The sequence below is a fragment of the Somniosus microcephalus genome, chromosome 16 (genome assembly GCF_052327205.1).
Source record: "Somniosus microcephalus isolate GS21.2 chromosome 16, FLI_Smic_1.0, whole genome shotgun sequence".
Classification (NCBI taxonomy): Eukaryota; Metazoa; Chordata; class Chondrichthyes; order Squaliformes; family Somniosidae; genus Somniosus; species Somniosus microcephalus.
In genome coordinates this window covers 44,784,134-44,811,319 of record NC_141002.1, presented here as the reverse complement: position 1 = coordinate 44,811,319, position 27,186 = coordinate 44,784,134, and the positions used below count along the sequence as shown (strand labels likewise).

General features: G+C 45.2%; 1 protein-coding gene across 2 annotated transcripts in view; it reads right to left on the bottom strand.

Annotated features, from left to right (window-relative positions):
- Window positions 1-12,418: 12,418 nt before the first annotated feature.
- LOC147106115 (adiponectin receptor protein 2-like) overlaps window positions 12,419-27,186 on the bottom strand; it is a 106,504-nt gene continuing 91,736 nt past the window's right edge. For both annotated transcript variants that reach the window (XM_086008896.1, XM_086008897.1), the window contains exons 7-8: window positions 16,050-16,243; window positions 12,419-15,455 (exon numbers count right to left, since the gene is read on the bottom strand). In XM_086008896.1, coding sequence (XP_085865022.1) covers window positions 15,327-15,455; window positions 16,050-16,243 — 323 coding nt within the window. In that variant the 3' untranslated portion in view covers window positions 12,419-15,326. The remainder of the gene's footprint in view (window positions 15,456-16,049; window positions 16,244-27,186) is intronic.

The window sequence follows — 27,186 nt, the reverse complement described above, 5'->3', positions numbered from 1 at the left end:
AAAAGCCACCACAACAAACTAAAGCTGTGTGGCTGCAAGTGGCCAGGGAGGTCAATGCCATCTCTATGTTCCGCAGAACCTGGCTGCAGTGCAGGAAGAGGTTTCATGACCTTCTGCACACTGGAAAAGTGAGTATGACTTTCCCATCACCCTCAATCAGATCCCCATCGCCTCTCCTCACCAGCACTCTGCTTTGCCAACCGCTTCCTCCACATCCCACTTGACACTTACATCCCTGCACCCTTACCCATTCCCTCTCTCTCTATGGTCACATTCACTTAACTATTTGACCATGCAGCCCTCACACTCTCTATCACTGTGATGCAATGACAACTTACAACACACAGGGAGGGCCCTTTGTCTCCTTCTAAGCATCTATGCTATGGAATCTCTACACTCACTCCTTCATTCTCACTCAAACTCCACTTGTGTCCCTCATTGCAGGAAAAGAGAGCCCACAATAAGAGGGAAAGAGCAAGGACAGGAGGAGGGCCACCCTCAGTAGCCCAGCTCACCACCTCGGAGGAGGCGGCCCTGGAAATTGCCGGGATCAAGGACGATTCCCAAGTGGGGGACAGACAGGCAGGCGCATCACAGCAAGCTGGTGACAGAATAGTTTGGCATCTCTCTCATTGACATTGCATGAGTCACTGATAATGAATCTGATGCTCTAACAGATTGACTTATGATCATCTGCACAATTCAATGTGCATGTAACCTTGACCTCACATCTCTAACTCTTTCCTTTACTCCCCCACAGGACCATCGACAACCCCCGTCCCCACTGTCCTGGAGGAAGAGCCTGAGCTTCCAGACTCCTCAGAGGAAGCTGCAACCTCTGAGGGCGCTGCGCCAGCAGAATTAAGCACACACATCACCAGCGCAGACACTCACACCTTGGTAGGACCTTTGGGACCTAGAGTAGAGCTGTCACCTGGTGTATCACAGCTCACAAGTGGGCATCAGCAGATGGTGGAGACAGGGACAGCAGTGGAGAGTCCTCGTCGGAGGGCGCAGGACGCTCCCAGCTCAGCTCCGCTGCATGTCGACCCTGTGCCTCCAGGTCCATCCAGAAGGAGAGCGGTGCTGGAACTCCAGGAACAGGTGCAGGAGTCTCTGGCAGGTTGTCTCTCCAGGGTTGCTGCGAGTGTGGAGCGAATGGAGGAGTCCATCGCTAACATGAGCAGAGCCTTTGTGGAGGCGTTGGCGCATGAACGCATCACCACGGAAAGGATGGCAACCTCTGTGGAAAGGATGGCTACCGTAGAGGAGAGGATGGCTACGGCCATGGATGAGCTTAGTCGCCAGGGTCGTGAAAACATGGTCATTGTTCAGAATAGGCTGACATCTCTTGAGGAGCGATGGTCAGCTATTGAGCATACAAACCAGACATTCATGCAAGTCCTCGGGAGTAGGACTTCCAGTACAGAAATGGGTCCTCATGGCCCCCCTGAAGTGCAGCAAGGTGATGTCAAGCCACTTGCTAGCTCTGAAGTGGGGCTGACCCATGAGAGGGATGTTGGTGGCAGACAGCAAGGAAGTGGGGGCTCCTCTCCAATCGCTCACATGACCATGCCACTGCAAAGCCCTCGGTCAGAGCCCCGCCAGAGTCCCCACCCAACTGAGATCGGCATCTCAACCCCTGCACAGCCGCAGGAGCAGCAGACTGTTGCCGAGCCCTCACAGGTTCGCAACCCCAGAGGACGCCCGCCAAAGGTGTCGAGACAGGAGTAGCAGGAAAGTGAGCAAGGGGCCTCCACATCTGCTGAAGCCACAGGGGAAGCACCATGTAGGAGCATGCGTAAGAGGAAGATAATGCACAAGTAGTCACAAGGGTAGTCACTTGGGTGTAATGTTATGTTTAATGTTGAAAAGCCATCAGATGCTTATTGCCATTAAAAATTCTGATGGCAAACTGTTGCAGTTGTGGTGTGTGTCATATCGCTAATGGGACTTCCACATTGAGGGCTTAGGATTACTTGCAATTGTCAGTATGGTGGTCAGAGTGATAGGAATCCACAGGTTCTTGGCCATTGTCGAGGTTCTGATAAGAATGTGCGAGGCAAAAGTGTTTGATTGTGCAGGCTAAGCAAATCTGGCCAAGATGAGTGCGTGCCTTGCATCCCGGGCAGCAATGTGCTTGCATGCTGCTGCCGCTGGTTGATGTGCCTCTGCAAGCTGTTCATTGTTGCTCTCCTCCTCCTCAGCTGAGGAGGCTGTGATGAGCCATTTGTTCCTCAGGCATCTGCAAGCCACGATGCTGTGCCATGTTGTGAAGTGCACAGCAAACCACAACCATTCTGGAGACCCTGGCTGCTGAGTACTGTAGGGCTCCACCTGATCTATCAAGGCATCTGAAGCATATCTTCAGCAAGCCGATGGTTTGCTCTATTATGGATCTGGTGGACATGTGGCTGGAGTTGTAGCGCTCCTCTGCTTCGTTGGAAGGGCTCCTCAACGGCGTCATTAGCCGCGTCTTCAGGGGATAGCCCTTGTCTCCAAGTAGCCATCCGCAAAGTTGGTCTGGCGGACTGAAGAGTGGAGGCACACTAGACTGGCGCAGGATGAAGGAGTCGTGGCAACTGCCAGGGTATTTGGCACAAACATGCAAAATTTCCTTCTTGTGGTCACACACCAGCTGCACGTTGAGGGGGTGGAATCCCTTGCGGTTGATAAAAATACTTGGATTGTGATGGGGTGCCTTAAGGGCCACGTGTGCAGTCAACGACGCCATGCATCCTTGGAAAGCCTGCCAGATTGTCAAACCCAATCATTCGCGCAGTTACACTGGCTTGATCCTTGGAAAAATTGATGTGATTGTGCGCGATGGCAAAAAGGGCATCGGTTACCTGCGTGATGCAAGTGTGTGCAGCCACCTGGGAGACGCCGCTGATGTCTGCTGCTGATCCCTGGAATGAGCCTGAAGTGTGGTGGTGACTTTGACGGCCACTGATAAGGGGTGTCCACCTGCTCCTCTGGGCTCCAGGTCTTGCTGCAGCATTGCGCAGATGTCACCCACTACCTCTCGTGAAAGTCTGAGCCTCCTTTGGCACTGCTGCTCAGTTATGTTGAGGTAGCTCATCCTCTGCCTGTAGACCCTTTTTGGGGGGTATCTCCTGCACCGACGAGCTTCCATGCGCTGACGCCTTCTGGCCTGTGCAGCTTCAGGTGGGTGAGCAGCAGCTTGGAGCTCCTGCTGTTGCTCCTGCAGTTGGTGCTGCTGTTGGTCAGGGTTCTGCTGCTGCCGCGGCTGGTCCTCGTTCGAATCTGATGTCCAGGAGGAAAGGAAATAAATAGTTCCCATTCTTCTGGTATATACCTCAGTTGAGGAAGCGCTCAGTCAAGGTGGGGAGAGGGATTTCCCAGGAGGTCACACTGGAGATGGGCGTCAGGCTCCAAACTTCCAGAACAATGAGTATGCCTGCTAAAAGTTCCCCCAGACATGAGACAACAAAGTTCTACCACCTGCAAATGATGATTGGTGAAAACTCCTTTATAATGGTGGCGCTGCAGCTGTTAGTAAGCAGTCCACTTGTGAAGTCGCCAGGATTCACTGGCGTGTTCCAGAGGGGGCGTGCAGAACGTGGGAAAAGGGTTAAAATCGGAAAGGCCTCTCAAAATGGGATTATAGAGGCAATTAAGTGGTTGTTAAGGGCCTTAAGGGCCTATCCTGCTTCTTGGAGGTGGGATGGAGACGGGGTCAGAAAACTCGCATGTGGGATAATTGCTTGGAGGCGGGATCGGGCCCCCCGCCATTTTTTGCGATTTTAACACCTCACACACCTCCAATCTTGCCTCCTCGGGCCTGGCAAAATCAAGCCCATTATTTCTTATAATTCACAATTTCTTACACTATCCTACTGAGGTCATGCAGTGCTACCCCAGTGGCTGCAGCATTGCTGGTGGAAGGCTGCTGACTTTCAGTGGGGGACACTGCAAATGGCCTTGCTGGTCAACCTTGAGGAGCTGGTGGCTGGGAGTGTGAAATCGAGTGATGGTCTTTCTTCTTCTTCTTCACTCTCCTCTCCCTCTTTTTAGTCACCCACTGGCTGGGCGGGCTGCATTTCTTGGGTATGTGAAATGAGGAAGGCACAAAGGTGGACTTGTGGTGAGAGGAGGGCGGGAAAGCAAGACGCGCATGCACGAAGGAGGATAACGTATGGGGATGACAGTATCTTGTATCCTTTCAGCCCCACCACTGGCCAAGGGCTCAGCCCTGCCAAGAATGGCCAGCACTATCTCCTCCAAGGGATGAGGTGTAGCTAGGAATGGGAGATGTGCCTTGTGTTTGTTACAGATTGTTGGTAGGTGATTGATTGTGGGGGAGGGGGAGTGGTACATTGAGCAGTGTGCAAGGCTAGTGGTGCAGTTGGTAGGAGACGACTTTTGAAGATGCATTCAATGACCTTGACCACTGGTCTGAGGTCATGAGGCTTCTTTGGGCACTAGAGCCAAGTCATGGAGGCGACAGTGACAGCCTCGATGATGTGGTTCCACATCATTCTTTCTGAAGGGCCTCCTGGCCCCTGTGGGTAGAGGACCTTTCTTGCAGTGTTGACCCCCTGCACAAAGCTGGAGTGCTGCGAGCGAGACCCTGGGGACCCTTCCCTGGTTTGCTGAGCCAGAGCCATTTGTGTTAATACAGGTAGACTACCCTTTATCCGGACTTCCGAAAACCGAAACCCTCTAAAAACCGAAGGTTTTTTCGTTCAGCGTAAGTCGTGCGTACGACTTACGCTGAACGAAAAAAACCTTCGGTTTTTAGAGGGTTCCGGTTTCGGAAGTTCGGATAAAGGGTAAGTCGTGCGCACGACCCCCCGCCGACCCCCCCGCCGGCCCCGACTCCCACCGACTTACGCTGAGCGTCAGCGTAAGTCGTGCGCATGACCCCCCGCGGACCCCGCCGGCCCCGACCCCCCCGCGGACCCCCCCGGCCCCGACAACCGCCAACCCCCCCCCCGCCGACCCCCCCGTGGACCCCGCCGGCCCCGACCCCCGCCGACCCCCCCGCGGACCCCGCGAACCGCCGACCCCCCCGCAGACCCCGCCAGCCCCGACAGCCGCCGACCCCCCCGCGGACCCCCGCCGACCCCCCCCCGCGGATCCCGCCGGCCCCGACAACCGCCGACCCCCCCGCGGACCCCCGCCGACCCACCTTCCGAAATCCAAAATTCTCCGAAAACCGAAACTCGGCTGGTCCCGAGGTTTTCGGATAAAGGATAGTCTACCTGTACTGAAGCACTTTTCTCATTTTTTTTTTTAGGTGCGGAATGCGGAAGGGAATTCAGCTTTAAGAGTTCTTTTTAATGTTAATTTTTTTTCCAGAAGGCAGCTGAGCTGTAAGGGCTAAAAACTGCCTATTTTTACATCATTTTTATGTTTTTCATTTCCGAAGTCATTGCCCCTTTAAGAAAATGACAATGCTTTCTGAAATCACAGCCTTGCTTTCAGAGAGGCTGTTCTAGCTGCAACAACGCTAGGGCTATGCTACATTGGAGCCTCCTGCTGCAACCAACGCTACCAGGGTGACGTTGCACTGTGAGTTAAGCGCTGGGCTGACGTTAATTAGTCCCCAGCGCCAATTTTTCGGTCCTGCCAGCACCACCATTTTCGGCGACCATTAACACCCGGCCGCGGTGGCACAACAGCTTTTGTGGCGGCCACGAATTTCTAGGCCCTAGAATCATAAAGTACGTGATGAGTTGATTTATTGATGTCATATTGGATGGATCGATGTAGAAAGTTGGATTGGGAAGTTTGCTTTGTGGTGGCTTTTATTTCAGCATTGTGGCCAAAAGGATGCTGTGATTGTCAATAACAGAGGGAAGGTAAGGTGTAAGACAAATGTTGAAAGGGGAATTGGGGTTGTGTTCACTGGTACCGCAGATGGATGTTTCCATCCCAAATATCCTGGCCAGAAAGGAGCTGTCTGGGTTGCATTCTTTCTGCTTCATCTTCCTCTTCTGTCTGCGAGCAGATACTGTGAATCTGAAATAAAAGCATAAAATGCTGGAAATACTCAGCAGGTCAGGCAACATCTCACCCTGAGACGTGAACTCTGTTTCTCTTTCCACGAATGCTGCTTCACCTGCTGAGTATTTCCAGCATTTTCTGTCTTCTCAGAGGCTTTCCTTTACCATCCGAGGCCTTACAAGCATCCAACAGCATGCCCTGCACTCATTAAAAAAAACTTTTAGCATATATTGCACCAAGCAATAAAATGTTTAAAAATCCAGTCCAAAAGCTTAAATGCAAACTTACCTGAAAGATGTGTCTCCTTTTAAAAGGTGCTGACAGCATCTATCAGTCTGCTGAATGCTGGGTTTTCATGGTGAGCTTAGGTCCCAGCGCTAAGGTTGAAGTTTGCTGAGGTGACATTAAGTCGGTGTGCAACGTCATCCTTTCCTCATCTACACTTCCAGGGCCAACGCTGCTATCGGCAGTGCTAAGGCCCTCACCAAAATGGCAGCTGCCGAGTCCCAGACCAGAGAAGGTGGTAGAGTGGCAGCTGCCATTTTTCGGCCGTATTGCGGCAGTAACTCATGGTGGTAAGTGGCCCAATTTCTAGGCCAATGAATCTTACTGCACAGCAGGAGGCCATTTGACCAGTTGTGCCTGTGCTGGCTCTTTGAAAGAGCTGTCCAATTTAGTCCCACACCCCAGCTTTTTCCCCATAATGCTGCAAATTAGTCCTCTTCAAGTACATGTCCAATTGCCTTTTGAAAGTTACTATGGAATCTACTTCTACCACCCTTTCATGTGGTGCATTCCAGATCTTAACCAACTGTGTAAAAAAAATTCTCATTTTCCCTCTAGTTCTTTTGCCAATTATTTTAAATCTATGACTTCTGGTTCCTGACCCACTTGCCAGAGGAAACAGTTTCTCACTACTTTCTCAATCAAAACCCATCATAGTTTGAATTAGGTCTCCCCATAACCATGGTTCTGTCTTCACAAAGGAGGACACAAATAACCTCCCAGAGATGTCGGGGAACATAGGGTCTAATGAAAGGGAGGAACTGATAGAAATCAGTATTTGTAGGGAAATGCTGTTAGAGAAATTGACGGGATTGAAGGCCGATAAATCCCCAGGGCCTGATAATCTACATCCTAGGGTACTTAAGGAAGTGGCCCTAGAAATAGCAGATGCATTGCTGGTCATCTTCCAAAATTCGATAGACTCTGGAACAGTACCCATGGATTGACGGGTAGCTAATGTTACCCCACTGTTCAAAAAAGGTGGTAGAGAGAAAACAGAGAATTACAGACCGGTAAGCCGGACATCGGTAGTGGGGAAAATGCTAGAGTCCATTATAAAAGATGTAATAGCAGAGCACTTGGAAAACAGTGACAGGATCGGACAAAGTCAACATGGATTTACAAAAGGTAAATCGTGCTTGACTAATCATCTGGAATTTTTTGAGGATGTAACTGGTAAAATAGATAAGGGAGAACCAGTGGATGTGGTGTATTTGGACTTTCAAAAGGCTTTCGATAAGGTCCCGCATAAGAGATTAGCGTGTAAAGTTAAGGCACATGGGATTGGATAGAGAACTGGTTGGCAGACAGAAAGCAAAGAGTTGGAATAAACGGTTCTTTTTCCAAGTGGCAGGCAGTGACTAATGGGGTACTGCAGGGATCGGTCCTTGGATCCCAGCTATTCACAATATATATTAATGATCTGGACGAGGGAACTAGATGTAATATCTCCAAGTTTGCAGACGACACAAAGCTGGGTGGGCGTGTGTGCTGTGAGGAGGATGCCGAGAAACTCCAGTATGATTTGGACAGATTGGGTGATTGGGCAGAAGCATGGCAGATGCAATATAACGTGGATAAATGCGAGGTTATCCACTTTGGTGTCAAAAACAAGAAGGGAGATTATCTGAATGGCAATAGATTGGGAGAAGGGGAAGTGCAACGAGACCTGGGCGTCCTTGTGCACCAGTCGCTGAAGGTAAGCATGCAGGTGCAGCAGGCGGTTAAGAAGGCAAATGGTATGTTGGCCTTCGTAGCGAGAGGGTTTGAGTACAGGAACAAGGATGTCTTGCTGCAGTTGTACAGGGCCTTGGTGAGACCACATCTTGAGTATTGTGTGCAGTTTTGGTCGCCTTATCTGAGGAAGGATGTTCTTGCCATGGAAGGAGTGCAGCGAAGATTCACCAGGCTGATACCTGGAATGGCAGGAATGACGTATGAAGAGAGATTGGGTCGATTGGGCTTATACTCGCTGGAGTTTAGAAGAATGAGAGGGAACCCCATTGAAACTTATAAAATTCTAACAGGACTAGATAGACTAGATGCAGGAAGGATGTTCCCGATGGTCGGGGAGTCCAGAACCAGGGGTCACAGTCTAAGGATAAGGGGTAAGCCATTTAGGACAGAGATGAGGAGGAATTTCTTCACCCAGAGAGTGGTGAACCTGTGGAATTCTCTCCCACAGAAGGCAGTAGAGGCCAATTCATTAAATATATTCAAGAAGGAGTTGAATATATTTCTTAAGGCTAAAGGGATCAAGGGATATGGGGAGAAAGCAGGGACAGGGTATTGAATTTGGATGATCAGCCATGATCGCATTGAATGGCGGAGCAGGCTCAAGGGGCCGAATGGCCTACTCCTGTTCCTATCACAGAATCACAGAAATCACAGAAACCCCACAGTGCAGATAGAGGCCATTTCGGCCCATCGAGCCTGCACCGACACATATCCCACCCAATCCCCGTAACCCCTACACCAACACATATCCCACCCTATCCCCGTAACCCCACGTATTTAATCCCCCTAACACTAAGGGTCAATTTATCATAGCCAATCAACCTAACCCGCACATCTTTGGACCCACACAACATATCTTCTATGTTTAACCCTCTCTGCTCGAAGGAGAACAATCTCAGCTTCTTCAATCTCTCCACATAACTGAAGTCCCTTATCCCTGGTATAATCCTAGTAAACCTCCTCTGTACTCACTCCATAGCCTTGACATCTTTCCTAAAGTGTGGTACCCAGAACTGTACACAATACTCCACCTGAGGCCTAACCAGTGATTTTTAAAATTTAGCATGACTTCCTTGTTTTTGTATTCAATGCCCCATTTACAAAGCCAAGTATCCCATATAACCGCCTTAGCAACTTGCCCTGCCACCATCAGAAATTTGTGAATATGCAGCCCCCGCAAAATAGTACCATTTAGATTATACTGCCTCTCTATGTTGTTCCTCGCAAAGTGCATCACTTCAGACTTATCCGCATTAAATTGCATCTGCCATTTGTCTGCTCATTTCACCAGTCTATGTTGAAGTCTGCTACTATCTTCTTCACTATTTACTATGTTGCCAAGTTTTGCATCATCCACAAACTTTGAAATTGTACCCCCTATACCAAAGTCCAGGACATTTATATACAAGAAAAGCTAATACTGACTCCTGGGGGATCCCACTGCATATTTCTCTCCAGTCAGAAAAACATCCATTCACCACTATTCTCTGCCTCCTAATTCTTGGTCAATTATGTACCCAATTTGCTGGAAATCCCAAGGAAACTAATATTGAATCAGGGACTCAATAAAATTAATGCAAGTAAAATAACAGTAATGAAGAAAATAATGGCACTAAAGAGTGACAAATCCCCAGGACCAGATGGTTTCCATCCCAGGGTTTTAAAAGAAGTAGGTGAGCACATTACAGATGCCCTAACTATAATCTTCCAAAAAACAACAGAAAATGCTGGAAATACTCAGCAGGCCAGGCAGCATCCGTGGAGAGAGAAACAAGGGTGGAGGTAAAAGGGCATGTGTTGCATCTCCTGCGCTTGCACGGGAAGGTGCCAGGTGAAGGAGCAGGGCTGTTGGGGGTGATTGAGGAGTGGACCAGGGTTTCGCGGAGGGAGCGGTCCCTTCGGAAGGCTGAAAGGGGAGGTGAGGGGAAGATGTGTTTGGTGGTGGAATCACGTTGGAGGTGGCGGAAATGGCGGAGGATGATCCGTTGAATGTGGAGGCTGGTGGGGTGAAAGGTGAGGACAAGGGGAACCCACGGTAGAAGGGAATCCTCGGTTGAGGAAAAAGGAAGACATACTAGTGCTTCTGACGTCCTCCTTTTTCCTCAACCGAGGATTCCCCTCTACCGTGGTTGACACGGCCCTTGACCGTGTCCGTTCTATTTCCCGCACTTCTGCTCTCACCCCTGTCCCTCCCTCCCAGAACCACGATAGGGTTCCCCTTGTCCCTCCGCGAAACCCTGGTCCACTCCTCAAAGCGCAGGAGATGCAACACATGCCCTTTTACCTCCTCCCTTCCCACTGTCCAGGGCCCCAAACACCCCTTCCAGGTGAAACAGCGATTTACTTGTACTTCTTGCAATTTAATATACTGTATTCGCTGCTCACGATGCGGTCTCCTCTACATTGGGGAGACCAAACGCAGATTGGGCGACCGTTTTGCGGAACACCTCCGTTCAGTCCATACGGGTGACCCTGAGCTTCCGGTCGCCTGTCACTTTAATTCACCGCTTCACTCCCACTCTGATCTCTCTGTCCTCGGGCTATTGCATTGTTCCAATGAAGCACAACGTAAGCTCGAGGAACAGCACCTCATCTTTCGATTGGGCACTTTACAGTCTGCCGGACTCAACATTGAGTTCAACAATTTCAGATAATTATCCCTGCCCCCATTTTTCATGTAGTATGATTTTTGCCATTCCCATTTGCAACATTTTATCTTTCCTGCCTCTTACAAAAGTACAGGATGTTCTTTCGACTCCTTCCTCCCCTCCTAACCCCCCCCCCCCCCCACCCCGTCTCTGCACCTGCTTAATATCTGTTACATCTCCAGCTTTTTCCAGTTCTGATGAAGGGTCCCAGACCTGAAACGTTAACTCTGTTTCTCTCTCCATGGATGCGGCCTGGCCTGCTGAGTATTTCCAGCATCCGCAGTATTTTGCAATTATATAATCTTCCAAAGTTCTATCAATTCAGGAACTGTTCCTTTAGATTGGAAAGTTGTGCATGTCATTCAGCAATTTAAGAATGGAGAGGGAAACCAGGGAATTATAGACCAGTTAGCCTAACATCTATTGTCAGGAAATTGCTGGAGTCTATAATTAAGGATAGGGTGACTGAACATCTCAAATTTTCAGTTATCAGAGAGAACCAGCATGGATTTGTGAAAGGTGGGTCATGCCTGACAAACCTGATTGAATTTTTTGAGAAGGTGACTAAAGTAGTGGACAGGGGAATGTCTATGGATGTTATTTATATGGGCTGTTATTCAAAGTAGAAGCCAAAAGAATTGAGGGCAAATTATTGACCTGGTTAGGAAATTTGCTGAGCGGCAGGAGACTCGAATTGGCAGGCTGTGACTAGTGGTGTCCCACAGGGATCTGTGTTGGGACCTCAACTATTCACAATATTTATTAACGACAGATGATGGCATAGAAAGTCATATATCCAAATTTGCCAATGGCACAAAGATAGCTGGCTTTGTAGGCAATGTAGATGAAAGCATAAAATTACAAAAGGATATTGATAAAGTGAATGGGCAAAACTGTGGCAAATGGATTTCAATGTAAGCAAATGTGAGGTCATCCACTTTAGACCTAAAAAAGGACAGAACAGGATACTTTCCAAATGGTGAAAAGCTAAAAACAGTGGAGGTCCAAAGAGACTTGGGGGAGGATCCAGGTACATAGATCATTAAACTGTCATTAACAGGTACAGAAAATAATCAAAAAAGCTAATGGAATGCTGACCTTTATATCTAGAGGACTAGAATACAAGGGGGTAGAAGTTATGCTGCAGCTGTACAAAACCCTGGTTAGACCACACCTGGAGCATTGTGAGCAGTTCTAGGCACCACACCGTAGGAAGGATATATTGGCCTTGGAGGGAGTGCAGTGTAGGTTTACCAGAATGATACCCGGACTTCAAGGGTTAAGTTACAAGGATTACGCTAATTAGGGTTGTATTCCCTAGAATTTAGATGGTTAAGGGGTGATCTGATTGAAGTTTTCAAGATATTAAGGGGAACAGATAGGGTAGATAGAAAGTATTTCAGCTGGTTGGGGATTCTAGGACTCGGGGGGGGGGGGGGGGGGGGTGGGGGGGAAGAGGCAATAGTCTAAAAATTAGAGCCAGACCTTTCAGGAGTGAAATTAGGAAACACTTCTACACACAAAAAATGGTAGAAGTTTGAAGAACTCTTCCACAAACAGCAATTGATGCTAGATCAATTGTTAATTTTAAATCTGAGATTGATAGCTTTTTGTTAATCAAAAGGTATTAAGGGATATGGGTCAAAGGTGGGTATATGGAGTTAGGTCGCAGATTAGCCATGATCTCATTGAATGGCGGAACAAGCTCGAGGGGCTGAATGGCCTACTCTCGTTCCTATCAAGTCAAATCGATGCTGCAAAACCAGACCAAAAAATTATAATTATTATTTTTATTAGTTGAATTAAATGTTACATCAAGTAAAAATCCAATTATGCACCCTCAGCCAATATATACTTAATCTAGAGACACTCAAAACTAAAGCAATGAAAAATAAAATAAACAAGGCCTCCTTTTATTTGAAAATGAAATATTATGGACTATAAAACACTCCTCACAGCAAGCAAAACACTGATCCTAATAAGGCATAGGGCAAACTCTTGGGACATCTTAGCCGAGCTAAGCAGCAAGTGCTGTGCATGTAATACAAGAAAACCAAGTACAGTAGATTATTTTTTTTATTTTTAAACAAGGTTTCTCATCTTGGACAGTTAATTTGTTTCCAGACCGCGTGTGCGTGCGCGCGCATGTATTTTTTTTAAAGTAGTGTTTGACCAAAAGAAAAATTAGGATCTAGTATGATTCCAATCATTCAGATCTGCTCATGTATGTGGCATGACAACATTCCAGCACACCAAAAGTCTAGTATCTGACTATTTCAAATCTACCTATTCTCAGGTAATTCACAGGGGGCAAAGGTACAATTTTTTGGTGCACATGCGAGTGAATCTTGGAGATTGTGAACATTTTTGCGCATCTCTGGATATCTCAGAATAACTCATTTCAAAGCAATTATGTGCAATATAAGCAATTGATCCATCGCATTTAATGCTCAGATTCATGTCAGATCTGCTCTTGCCAAAAACCTGACATCAACTTTTTTCTACCTGTAGGGTAATGGTTTAAAGACTACATTCCAAGTTTGATACTTTCACTAGTATTCATTCTAGCTGCATGACAGGATGATACACTGGTGTCTTTTTTTTTTGGAGGGGAGGGGGAAGGAAACAAAAAGATCAAGTAATATTAAATGCTGTAACCACTATAGCCTTTTATTTTAATTTTATGAACCTGAATGCCTTTAGAAGATGCAAGTTGGACAAGAGTACCTCCAGGTTGAGGGTACTTCATATTGTTGGAGCTACTGAGCGAAGACTTCACTTCTCTTTTTTTCTGTTGCTCTTTTCTTTCTCCCCTTTTACCCATAATTCAACCCTTTAGTCAGTATTGCAGGCTTTTTCATAACTGCAGTCAACATTACCTCATGGTCAGCAGACAGAAACTATGTTTGTTGAATGAGGATAGTCATCGTTCTTTCTCTTGCCTCCTCCACCATGGTAAGCACTCTACTAAGCAGTCCAGTTTGAACTAAGCCAAACACCAGGGTAACTTCAATAATTTGGGAAGAGGTGGAAGAGACGGGGGAAGGGAAGTAGAAGATTACCCATGGTAATCCAGTGCCAAAACAAGCACTAATCACCTTACAATACTGAGTAACTCAACTGTCCTTTATCTGAATAAACATTTTTCCCACCATTTCCACTGAAAACTTCCAACCATAAAAATTGTAATTGCCATTATTACAGCTGTGCAGCTAACATAAGCTGTAGTAACTGAATTCAAAATAGGAGCGTGTAGTGAATGAGTTAAATGGTTTAAAGTGGGCAGATTCAAAGAATTTCAGATTTGTTCAAAACATACATCTTAAGTGGAAACCTTGGTGCTTATCCTCACTACTGTTTTAAGGTGCTCTGGTCAGAAAGTAGGAAAGAAGCAATTTTGCACCATAGTCCTCCAACAATAAAGGAAACTATAAACAGGCCTGCCTATTTATTTATTTTAGATTTGCTGGAACATCCACACAGTAACAAAATAAACTGAAAACATGTTTTAAAGCTGATGATTTCCAATTCTAACTGAACCTGAAAGCAAACTGCATCAGTCCAGTTACATCACGTTACACCAACCATTTACAAACTAACCAACAAATGTAGTGACAAGACCCAACCCCCCCATCCCATGCACAGAACATCACAACAGTCAAAATAAAATTGCTCTTATATATGCATGAATATGTATATAGAACATATGTATACATATATATGCACGTGATTCCTTACAAGTTGAAGTGGGAGCACAATCAATAGAAATTTGCGCACACCTGCTTCAAGTCGATTTCACCGGTCACTGCTATCTATTAACATAGCATACGGCAGGATAGAAAATAAAATTACCAGGCCTCACAGCACACTTAGTGGGCAAGCCATCACAAGGAAGGCTTTTTTGCATTGCTTCTTATACTAGCATCTTTCTACTACCTGAAGTGATGTCTACCAATATTTGTGCAATGTAAGTTAACAGTGTGTGGTACTCTTGCGAATGCTTTCTGTACAAAAGTCTTTTATAATATAAATTTTCTAATTAACTGAAAGTTAGAAATCTTATTTACAAGAATTTTTTTTTGTTATAAGCAGCCAGACCCTGCTCAGAAGTATTAACTCCTTCAAATTATTCTTCCACTTTATATCTTTTCATAGAAATAAATATGGTATTCAGTAAAAGCAGAACTTTGCTTCAGATTCAGCAATTATGTAAATTACATACCAGCTTATAATTTATAATTTACATATTTTAATTGGGATTTTACGACTAGTTGAACGATTGCATTGGTAACCCTTCATTTGCTGACATCGCAACATAGTGGCTTTGTTCTTCTCTACTATAAGAGTTGCTTCCTTTGAACACCCATGATCACCGTGGAAAACATCGTTGTGATGCAGCCGTAGTCCTGTATTCCCGATGAAGCTCAAACTAGTTATTCACCCTTCCAGTTGGTTCGTGTTCATCTGGTTACCATTGGTTTCTAGACGTAGTTGGATATTACAGCATCATCCAAAACAGGTGAGAAAACTGATCACTAGTCGTGAAACACGCAATATTGGACTGATTCACCCAAATTACAACTGTGGTAAGAATTTTGATCAGAACAGGTCTTTCAGTTATTCTATCACAAATTCCAGTAACATTGATCAAAGTTCCACCGCACACCTAATTGGAGATCAGTTTCATAGCAAGTCATTATCTGTGCATCCACCACCAACACCATGACGAATCTCCTGAAGGTTTGAGACTCCATGTAAGTGGACAAATGCACCAGCCACAACCAGAACATGGAACAGCTGATGAGAATGGAACTGTAGAAACAAAAGCAGGATCGACAGTTAAAATCCAAGAACATAAACTAAGTATCAATGTCTATATCCGATCAAGCAGTGCACTAATTTTAAATCTGCAGCTTTTCTACTGTAAGCTAGTTTCTGAACATCTTGAGAGGTCATCTATCTGAATTTTTACATAAACCTAAAAGTTATAAAAAGTGTGATATCTATAGTTACTGCTATATCCACACAGTAACAAATCAACCTTTTTTTCCTGTGTTTTCAATGATAAAACTGAAAGGTCAGAAACATCTATTTTGTCTCTCCAGTGATATCATAAATTGTGATTGATGCACAGAGCTCTCCAGAGCTTCAGGTCATCGTGAAAAGAGGAAAGAGGAGCTATTTAAAGAAAATATCAAACGAAGCAGGGGGAAATTCAGATTTGATTGCTTAGAACTTCAGCAAAAAAGTGTTGAACAGCTTAAAAATGTCTTCTAGAATTAGATAATTCTCTTTCTGTACAATGCCTACCCATTACTTTTCAGCAGAAAATTCTCCAGTATCCCAAAGATTTATAAAGTCACAAATGGAACAAAAGGCTAAGAAGAGTATTCACTAATTACTCACCCAAATGTCACACTTTCCAGGGAAGAAACGCTCAGGGATACGGGCAGCATATAAGGCAGCTCCTGTGATATACAATGCTGCCATTAAGAACAACCAGCCAATCTGTCCAATTGTAGCAGCCCTGAAAAATCCTTCAGCTATCATAAAGTGCAGGGTAGGCACAACTCCACTCAGTCCCAATCCTACAAATACTCCTAGAGGTAAACACAAATAATTGGCAAATGAAGTTCAACACAGATAAATGTGAGGTATTACATTTTGGTAGGAAGAATAGGGAGATCACATCACTTGGACAAATGTAAGAAATCACACAACACCAGGTTATAGTCCAACAGCTTTATTTGAAATCACAAGCTTTCGGAGCGCTGCTCCTTCGTCAGGTGAAGTGGAGAGATGCATAAAAACACAGCTTATATAGTCAGAGAATAATGTCAGATGTTTACAGGTAATCTTTCTAACTGCCATTTATCACACCTCGGCAGAGAGATAATCACAGCAATCAAAGGTGTAAATGGTGTCCAAACAGGTCAGTCAGGAAAACATTACATCAAAGAACAATGAGGTGGGGTCACAAGGGGTCAAATGTTGCAGATGCTGGGGTCTGTATGGAAAACAAAAAAAGACAAAAAACATTTTTTTTGCTGGAAATCACAGCAGGTCCAGCCGCATCTGTGTGGAGAGAACAAGCCAATGACGACTCGAGTCTGGATGACCCTACGTTAGGTGGGGTTACATGATGACGTAGGGTCATCCAGACTCGAGTCGTCGTTGGCTTGTTCTCTCCACACAGATGCGGCCGGGCCTGCTGTGATTTCCAGCAAAAAAAATGTTTTTTGTCTGTTTTTTTGTTTTTCCATACAGACCCCAGCATCTGCAACATTTGACCCCTTGTGACCCCACCTCATTGTTCTTTGACGTAATGTTTTCCTGACTGACTTGTTTGGACACCATTTACACCTTTGATTGCTGTGATTATCTCTCTGCCGAGGTGTGATAAATGGCAGTTAGAAAGATTACCTGTAAACATCTGACATTATTCTCTGACTAATGTTTTTATGCATCTCTCCACTTCACCTGACGAAGGAGCAGCGCTCCGAAAGCTTGTGATTTCAAATAAAGCTGTTGGACTATAACCTGGTGTTGTGTGATTTCTTACATTTGTCCACCCCAGTCCAACACCGGCATCTCCACACCACATCGCTTGGAGGGTGCGAGTCTAGGTGGGGTAGAGGAACAAAGGGATCTAGGAGTGCAAATACACAAATCACTAAAAGTTGCACCACAGGTTAGCAAGGCCATAAAAAAGCAAACCAAGCACTAGTGTTTATTTCTAGAGGGATAGAATTGAAAAGTAGGGAAGTTACGCTAAACCTGTATCGAACTTTGGTTAGACCACACTTAAGAGTACTGCGTGCAGTTCTGGTCGCCATATTATAAAAAGGATATAGAGGCACTGGAGAGGGTGCAGAGAAGATTTACAAGGATGATACCAGAAATGCGAGGGTATACATATCAGGAAAGGATAAACAGTCTGGGTCACTTTTCTCTTGGAAAAAAAGGCTGAGGGGTGACCTAATAGAGGTCTTTAAAATTATGAAAGAGTGGATAGAGAGAGAACGTTTCCACTTGTGGGGAAGAGCATAACTAGAGGCCATCAATATAAGATAGTCACCAAGAAATCCAATAAGGAATTCAGAAGAAACTTCTTTACCCAAAGAGTGGTGAGAATGTGGAACTCGCAACCACAGGAAGTGGGTGAAGCGAATAGTATAGATGAATTTAAGGGGAGGCTAGACAAGCATATGAGGGAGAAGGGAATAGAGGGTTATGCTGATAGATTTAGATGAGGAAAGACGGGAGGAGGCTCGAGTGGAGCATAAACGCCGGCATGGACTGGTTGGGCCGACTGGCCTGTTTCTGTAATCCTATATAAGACATACAATGAGGTAGTCTAAATGCAAAAATGTCAAGCTAGAACAGCTTTATTGTAAAACCACTCACTTCACGTTATTTACTCAAGTGTTGAGCACTACCAATATCAGATGCCTGGCAACTATTCCAGGAATGTTATTTAATTTAAATTAGTGTATTCATGTGTATTTAACAAAGCAGTAGTATCGCAACATGAATTATTATAGAAAACATGCTGGGGGCACAGCAGCGACAATGCTAAGGTACGAAACCAGGGCTCAAATCCCAGTTTTGGAAGGACATTTGGGCTTCCCAGAGGGCAATTTCCAGTATATGCCAGGCACCATCCCAGATTGTTCAAAGGGTCAACCCTTGTTTGTTCTTACAGGTGAATCCTGCTGCCTTTACCTCAAAGTGTCCTAAATAGAGACAGATGACCTCAGAATTAATCTCTTGCTTCCAATTCAGAGTACTTTCTTTTATTTACATAGCTTATTCACATCTACACTGAATGCAAGTTATGATCTTATGAATTTTTCATGACAACAATGCACAAAACTGATCAGTCTATGGGCAAAAGTTAGTTGAAACAAGAACTGAAACATGCTGATTAAGGAAATAATTTTTAAAATATGGCAGTTAAATCAATTTGAACTCAAGCTTGTTGTTCTGACAATATCCCCATCGATAGCTCATGGAATTGAAGGGAAATTGTTGAGCTTGCTAGGAGGTTAGTTAGGTGCTAGAAGACAGTAGGGATTATGGGTATGTACTTCAATTGGAAGGAAGTGATTACTGGTGTCCCACAAGGATCTGTGTTTGGGCCCCAGCTATTCACTATATTTATTAATAACAGATAACACAAGAAAGCCATATATTCAAGTTTTCCGATGACACAAAGTTTGGAGGTATAGTAATTAGTGTAGACGGGAGCATAAAATTACAAAGAGACACTGACAGATTAAGTGAGTGGGCGAAATTGTGGCAGATGGATTTCAATGCAGATAAGAGTGAGGTCATCCATTTTGGACCAAAAAAAGAGATCCGAGTATTATTTAAATGGTGAAAAGCTAGAACAGTGGAGGTCCAAAAAGAGATTTAGGGGTCCATGTACACAGATCACTAAAATGTAGTAGTTGGGTACAAAAAATCATCAAAAAGGCGAATGGAATGTTAGCCTTTATAATTAAAGGGTCAGAATATAAAGGGGAGGAAGTTTTGCTACAGCTATGCAAAGCCCTGGTTAGACCAAATCTGGAGTACTGTGTACAGTTCTGGCCACCACATCTTCTGAGGACATATTGGTCTTGGAAGGAGTGCAGGCACAGATTCACCAGAATGTTACCAGGGATCCAAGGACTAAATTACATAAACTAGCATTCCCTGGAATATCGAAGGTTAAGGAGTGATTTGATTGAGGTTTTTACGACTTTAAAAGGAATGGATAGGAGAGAGAGAGAATCCTTTTCCACTGGTGGGAGAGTCTGGGACAAGGGAGCAGAACCTTGAAATCAAAGCTAGGCCATTCAGGAGAAGTCAGGAAACACTTCTTCATGCAAAAAGTGGTTGAAGTGTGGAACTCTCCCACAAAAAGCAGTAGATGCTAGCTCAATTAAATTAAATCCAGAGATCGACAGATTTTTGCTAGCCAAGGGTATTAAAGGATATGGAGTTAAGATACTGATCAGCCATGATCGCATTGAATGGTGGAACAGCTTGAGGGGCTGAATTGCCTACTCCTGTTCCTATAAGTGGAAATTTGTACTGGGTTATAATTCTGCAGTATCTGAATTCTACCACTGGATGCCAACACCATATATTTACTTTAATACAGTTAAACCAGGATTAGGTCAGGGATCTCAAATGTCTACACTACTGAAATTTTCAGATAGCAATCTGGTGATCACCTGTCAACAAACAGGATTAATGTACTCTGCTGGTTAGATAGATCACTTAAAGTAGGATCAGTATTCATACTGGGGCTCAATAGCTACAATGCTAAATGACTTGAATTCTAATCAGAAACCAGGGAACAGAAGAACATAAGAAATAGGAGCAGGAGTAGGCCATATGGCCCCTTGAGCCTGCTCCGCCATTCAATAAGATCAGGGCTGATCATCGACCTCAACTCCACTTTCCCGCCCGATCTCCATATCCCTTGATTCCCCTAGAGTCCAAAAATCTATCTATCGCAATCTTGAATATACTCAAAGACTCAGCATTCACAGAAAATTCTAAAGATTTACAACCCTCAGTGAAGAAATTCCTCTTCATCTCAGTCTTAAATGGCCTACCCCTTATCCTGAGACTATGTCCCCTAGTTCTAGACACTCCAGCCAGGGGAAACAACCTCTCAGCATCTAACCCTGTCAATCCCCTTCAGAATTTATGTTTCAATGAGATCACCTCTCATTCTTCTAAACTCCAGAGAGTACAGGCCCATTCTACACAATTTCTCATCATGGGACAGCCCTCTCATCCCAGGAATCAATCTAGTGAACCTTCATTGCACCGCCTCCAAGGCAAGTATACCCTTCCTTAGATGAGGAGACCAAAACTGTGCACAGTACTCCAGGTGTGGTCTCACCAAGGCCCTGTACAATTGTAGCAAGACTTCCTTACTCTTATACTCCAACCCCCTTGCAATAAAGGCCAACAAACCATTTGCCTTCCTTATTGCTTGCCGTACCTGCATGCTAGCTTTCTGTGTTTCTTGCACGAGGACACCCAAATCTCTCTGAACATCAACATTTAAAAGTTTCTCACCATTTAAAAAATATTCTGTTTTTCTATTCTTCCTACCAAAGTGAATAACCTCACATTTCCCTACATTATACTCCATCTGCCACCTTGCTTCCCACTCACTTAGTCTATCTATATCCCTTTGTAGACTCTGTGTTCTCCTCACAGCTTACTGTCCCACCTAGCTTTGTATCGTCAGCAAACTTGGATACATTACACTCGGTCCCTTCATCTGGGTCATTGATATAGATTGTAGATAGCTGAGGCCACAACACTGATCCTTGCGGCACCCCACTAGTTACAGCCTGCCAACCTGAAAAAGATCCATTTATCCTTACTCTCCGTTTTCTGTCCGTTAACCAATCCTCTATCCATGCTACTATATTACCCCCAACCCCATGAGCCCTTATGTTGTGTAATAACCTTTTATGTAGCACCTTATCGAATGCCTTTTGGAAATCCAAATATATTACATCCACTGGTTCCCCTTTATCTACCCTGCTAGTTACAATCTCAAAAGCTCTTAATAAATTTGTCAAACACTATTTCCCTTTCATAAAACCATGTTGACTCTGCCTAATCATGTTATGATTTTCTAAGTGCCCTGATACCACTTCCTTAACAATGGATTTAAGCATTTCCCCCGACAACTGAGATCAGGCTAACTAGCCTGTAGTTCCCGGTTTTCTCTCTCCCTCCTTTCTTGAATAGCGGTGTAACATTTGCAACCTTCCAATCCGCTGGGACCATTCTAGAATCTAGGGAATTTTGGAAGATCAAAACCAATGCATCCACTATCTCTTCAGCCACCTTTTTTAGAACGCTTGGATGTAGGCCGGCAGGTCCACGGGATTTGTTGGCTTTTAGTCCCATTAGTTTCTCTGGTACTTTTTCTCTACTTATATTAATTACATTTAAGTTCCTCACCCTCATTCGACCCTTGGTTCCCCCTTTTGCATCTTCTACTGTGAAGAGATACAAAATATCTGTTTAACATCTCCGCCATTTCCTTATTCCCCATAATTTCTCCTGTCTCAGCCTCTAAGGGACCAATGTTTACTTTTGCTATTTTCTTCCTTTTTACATACTTGTAGAAGCTCTTACAATCTGCTTTTATATTTCTTGCCAGTTTTCTCTCATTCTATTTTTTTCCCTTTTTATCAATTTATTTGGTCATCCTTTGCTGGTTTCTGAAACTCTCCCAATCCTCAAGCTGACTACTATTCTTTGCAACATTATAAGCTGCTTTTTCCAATCTAATGCTATCCTTAACTTCTTTAGTTAGCCATGGTTGGATCACTTTTCCCGTGGAGTTTTTGTTTCTCAATGGAATGTATTTTTATTGAGAATTATGAAATATTTCGTTAAATGCCAGCCACTGCTTATCTACCGCCATACCTTTTAATCTATTTTTCCAATCTACCTTAGCCAACTCGCCCCTCCTAACTATGTATTTATTTAAGTTTAAGATTCTAGTTTCGGACTTAGACAAGTCATTCTCAAACTTAATGTGAAATTCTATCATATTATGATCACCCTGCCCCAGAGGATCCTTTACTATGAGATTGCTAATTAACCCTTTCTCATTACACAATAGAGATCTAAAATAGCCTGTTCCCTGGCTGGTTTCATGATGTACTGTTCTTGGACACTGTCCCGAATGCATTCCATGAACTCGTCCTCCAGGCTACCTTTGCCAATTTGAGGGAAGCCACTGCAAACAAAATCCTTCCTAGATATTACAGAATTTAAGCGGATCAAACATAACTTATGCTTTATAGATTTAAGTCCATTACAAAGTAGCTGGTCTGATAAATTTAGAATTGGATTATGGCTTATAGAGACCTAGAGGATCAAATGTTTATAGAGTCACAACGGCACAGAAGGAGGCCATTCGGCCCATCGAGTCCGTGCCAGCTCTCTGTAGAGCAATCCAGTCAGTTCCATTCCCCCGCTCTATCCCCGTAGCCCTGCAAGTTTATTTCCCACAAGTGCCTGTCCAATCTCCCCTTGAAAACATTGAGTGTCTCCACTTCCGTCGGCAGCAAATTCCAGGTCATCACGACTCGCTGTGTAAAAAAGTTTTTCCTCACATCCCCCCTTGTATCTCTTGCCCAAAACCTTAAATCTGTGTCCCCTAGTCCTTGTACCATCAACTAGTGAGAACAGCCCTTCCCCGTCTAGCCTATCCAAACCCGTCATAATCATGTACACCTCTATCAAATCACCCCTCAACCTCCTTTACTCTAATGAAAACAAATCCAGCTTCTCCAAACTGTCCTTGTAGCCAAGATCCCCCATCCCCGGAACCATTCTGGTAAATCCCCTCTGCAGCCTCTCGAGAGCTTTCACATCCTTCCTAAAGTGTGGTGACCAGAACTGGATGCAATACTCCAGTTGTGGCCTAACCAGCACTTTATATAAGGTTCAGCATAACTTCTCTACTTTTGTACTCAATACCTCTATTTATGAAGCCCAAAATCCCATATGCTTTGTTAACCACTCTCTCAATATGTCCTGCCACCTTCAGGGACCTATGCACATTAACTCCCAAGTCCCTCTGTCCCTGCACACGCTTTAAAACTGTGCCATTAAGTGTATATTGCCTCTCCCTGCTCCTTCTGCCAAAATGCATCACCTCACACTTCTCTGTATTCAATTCCATCTGCCACTGTCTGCCCATTCTGCTAGCCTTTCTATGTCTTGTTGCAGTCGATTGATATCATCATCACTGTTTGCCACACCCCTAAGTTTGGTGTCATCGGCAAATTTAGAAATTCTACTCTGTATTCCAATATCCAAGTAATTTATATACATCAAAAAAAGCAGTGGCCCCAGCACTGACCCTTGGGAAACACTACGGTCTACCATCCTCCAGTCTGAAAAACTGGCCATTTACCACAACTCGCTGTTTTCTGTCCTTAAGCCAATTCCTTATCCAAGCTGCCACTGACCCACCTATTCCATGAGCCTCAATTTTGTTAACCAGCCTTCTATGTGGTACTTTGTCAAACGCCTTCCGAAAATTATTGTAGACAACATCCATTGCATTCCCTTCATCAATCCTCTCTGTTACTTCATCAAAAAATTCAATTAGATTAGTCAAACACGATCTTCCTTTTACAAACCCGTTTTGACCTAGATACACTAGGCGTGGAACACTACCTCAAAAGGTAGTGTTTAGCTGGTCCTCTACAGATAGCAGCACATCTGGTGGAGAGTGTAAACAGGCATCATTCAGTGTGCATGTCATTTTAGCCTACCCATACAGGCTAGCAATGAGGTTTTCACTTTGGTAATAGAGAGACCTTCCCCCATCCATCTGGTGACTATAAAGTAGTCATCATAAATATATATTAAAAAGCACACAGTAGCCGTAGTGTAATGGAAATGTCACTGGGCTAGTAATCCAGAGGCCTGGACTAATGATCCAGAGACACGAGTTCAATTCCAACCACGCCAGCTGGGGAATTTAAATTCAGTTAATTAAATAAATCTGGAATAAAATAGGATAGGTAACCATGAAACTATCAGATTGTTGTAAAAGTCCATCTGGTTCACTAATATCCTTACCACATTGTGGTTGACTCTTAACTGCCCTCTGAAATGGCCTAGCAAGCCACTCAGTTGTAACAAACCGCTACGAAACATAATAAGAATTAGGTCATGTCCGGACGGACCACCCGGACACGTCAACGGCACACCCAGCCCAGTTAACCCTGCAACGTCCTCCTCACCAACATCTGAGGACTTGTGCCAAAATTGGGAGAGCTGTCCCAGAGGTTAGTCAAGCTTGACATAGTCATACTCACAGAATCATACCAATGAAATACTTTCAGCCAACTCCTCTGGCACAGTGGTATACAGTCGGGAAGGAATGGCCCTGGGAGTCCTCAACATGGACTCCAGGAAGTCTCATGGCTTCACGTCAAGCATGGGCAAGGAAACCTCCTGCTGATTACTGACCGCCCTCCCTCAGCTGATGAATAAGTACTCCTCCATGTTGAACACCACTTGGAAGAAGCACAGAGTAGCAAGAGCGCAGAATGTACTCTGGGTGGGGGACTTCAATGTCCATCATCAAGAGTGGTTCGGTAGCACCACTACTGACCGAGCTGGCCTGAAGGACATAATTGCCAGTCTGGGACTGCGACAGGTGGTGAGAACACCAACACGAGGGGAAAACCTACTTGACCTCATCCTCACCAATCTACCTGTCGCAGATGCATCTATCCATGACAGTATTGGTAGCGGTGACCACCGCAGAGTCATTGTGGAGACAAAGTCCCGTCTTCACAATGAGGACACACTCCATCGTGTTGTGTGGCACTACCACCATGCTAAATGGGATAAAATCAGAACAGATCTCGCAGCTCAAAACTGGGCATCCATGAGGCCCTGTGGGGCAGCAGCAGAATTGTATTCCACCACAATCTGTAACCTCATGGCCCGGCATATCCCTCACTCTACCACCAAGCCAGGGGACCAACCCTGGTTCAATAAGGAGTGCAGAAGAGCATGCCAGGAGTAGCACCAGGCGTACCTAAAATGAGCTGCCAACCTGGGGAAGCTGCAACACAGGACTACATGCATGTTAAAAAGCAGAAGCAGCATGCTACAGACAGGGCTAAGTGATCCCACAATCAACAGATCAGATCAAAGCTCTGCAGTCCTGCCACATCCAGTCGTGAATGGTGGTGGACCATTAAACAACTAATGGGAGGAGGAGGCTCCATGAATATCCCCATCCTCAATGATGGTGGAGCGCAGCACATGAGTGCAAAAGACAAGGCTGAAGCGTTTTCAACCATCTTCAGCCAGAAGTGCCAAGTGGATGATCCATATTGGCCTACTCTTGAGGTCCCCTCCATCACAGAAGCCAGTCTTCAGCCAATTCGATTCACTCCACGTGATATCAAGAAACGGCTGAGCGCATTGGATACAGCAAAGGCTATGGGCCCCGACAGCATCCCGACTATCGTGCTGAAGACTTGTGCTCCAGAACTAGCCTCTAGCCAAGCTGATCCAGTACAGCTACAACACTGACATCTATCGGACAATGTGGAAAACTGCCCAGGTATGTCCTGTCCACAAAAAGCAGGACAAATCCAACCCGGCCAATTACCACCCCATCAGTCTACTCTCAATCATCAGCAAAGTGATGGAAGGTGTCATCAACAGTGCTATCAAGCGGCACTTACTCACCAAAAACCTGCTCACTGATGCCCAGTTTGGGTTCTGCCAAGACTACTCGGCTCCCGACCTCATTACAGACTTGGTCCAAACATGGACAAAGGAGCTGAATTCCAGAGGTGAGATTGACTGATCTTGACATCAAGGCAGCATTTGACCGAGTGTGGCATGAAGGAGCCCTAGTAAAACTGAAGTCAATGGGAATCGGGGGGAAAAGGCTCCACTGGCTGGAGTCATATCTAGCACAAAAGAAGATGGTTGCTTCCCTCCAACATAAGGTCAGAAATGGGGATGTTCGCTGATGATTGCAGTGTTCAGTGCCATTCACAACTCCTCAGATAATGAAGCAGTCCATGCTCGCATGCAACAAGACCTGGACAATGTTCAGGCTTGGGCTGATAAGTGGCAGGTAACATTCACGCCACAGAAGTGCCAGGCAACGACTATCTCCAACAAGCAGGTGTCTAACCACCTCCCCTTGACAGTCAACAGCATTACCATCGCCGAATCCCCCACCATCAACATCCTGGGGGTCACCATTGACCAGAAACTTAACTGGACCAGCCACATAAATACTGTGGCAACAAGAGCAGGTCAGAGGCTAGGTATTCTGCGGCGAGTGTCTCACCTCCCGACTCCCCAAAGCCTTTCCACCATCTACAAGGCACAAGTAAGGAGTGTGATGGGATACTCTCTGCTTGCCTGGATGAGTGCAGCTCCAACAACACTCAAGAAGTTCAACACCATCCAGGACAAAGCAGCCCGCTTGATTGGCACCCCATCCACCACCTTAAACATTCACTCCCTCCACCACCGGCGTACCGTGGCTGCAGTGTGTACCATCTACAAGATACACTGCAGCAACTCGCCAAGGCTTCTTCGGCAGCACCTCCCAAACCCGCAACCTCTTCCACCTAGAAGGACAAGGGCAGGAGGCGCATGGGAACACCACCACCTCCAAGTTCCCCTCCAAGTCACACATCATCCTGACTTAGAAGTATGTCGCCGATCCTTCATCGTCGCTGGGTCAAAATCCTGAAACTCCCTACCTAACAGCACCTTCACCACACGGACTGCAGCGGTTCAAGAAAGCGGCTCACCACCACCTTCTCAAGTGCAATTAGGGATGGGCAATAAATGCTGGCTTTGCCAGCGACGCCCACACATCACGAACAAATTTTTAAAAAATCACAGGACTTGCAGCGTCACCACTGGCAGTGGGAATCCACCTTGTAATGTAAATGGTCTGGACTCCACAGCATTAGCAGTCTCAACATATTACAGAACCACT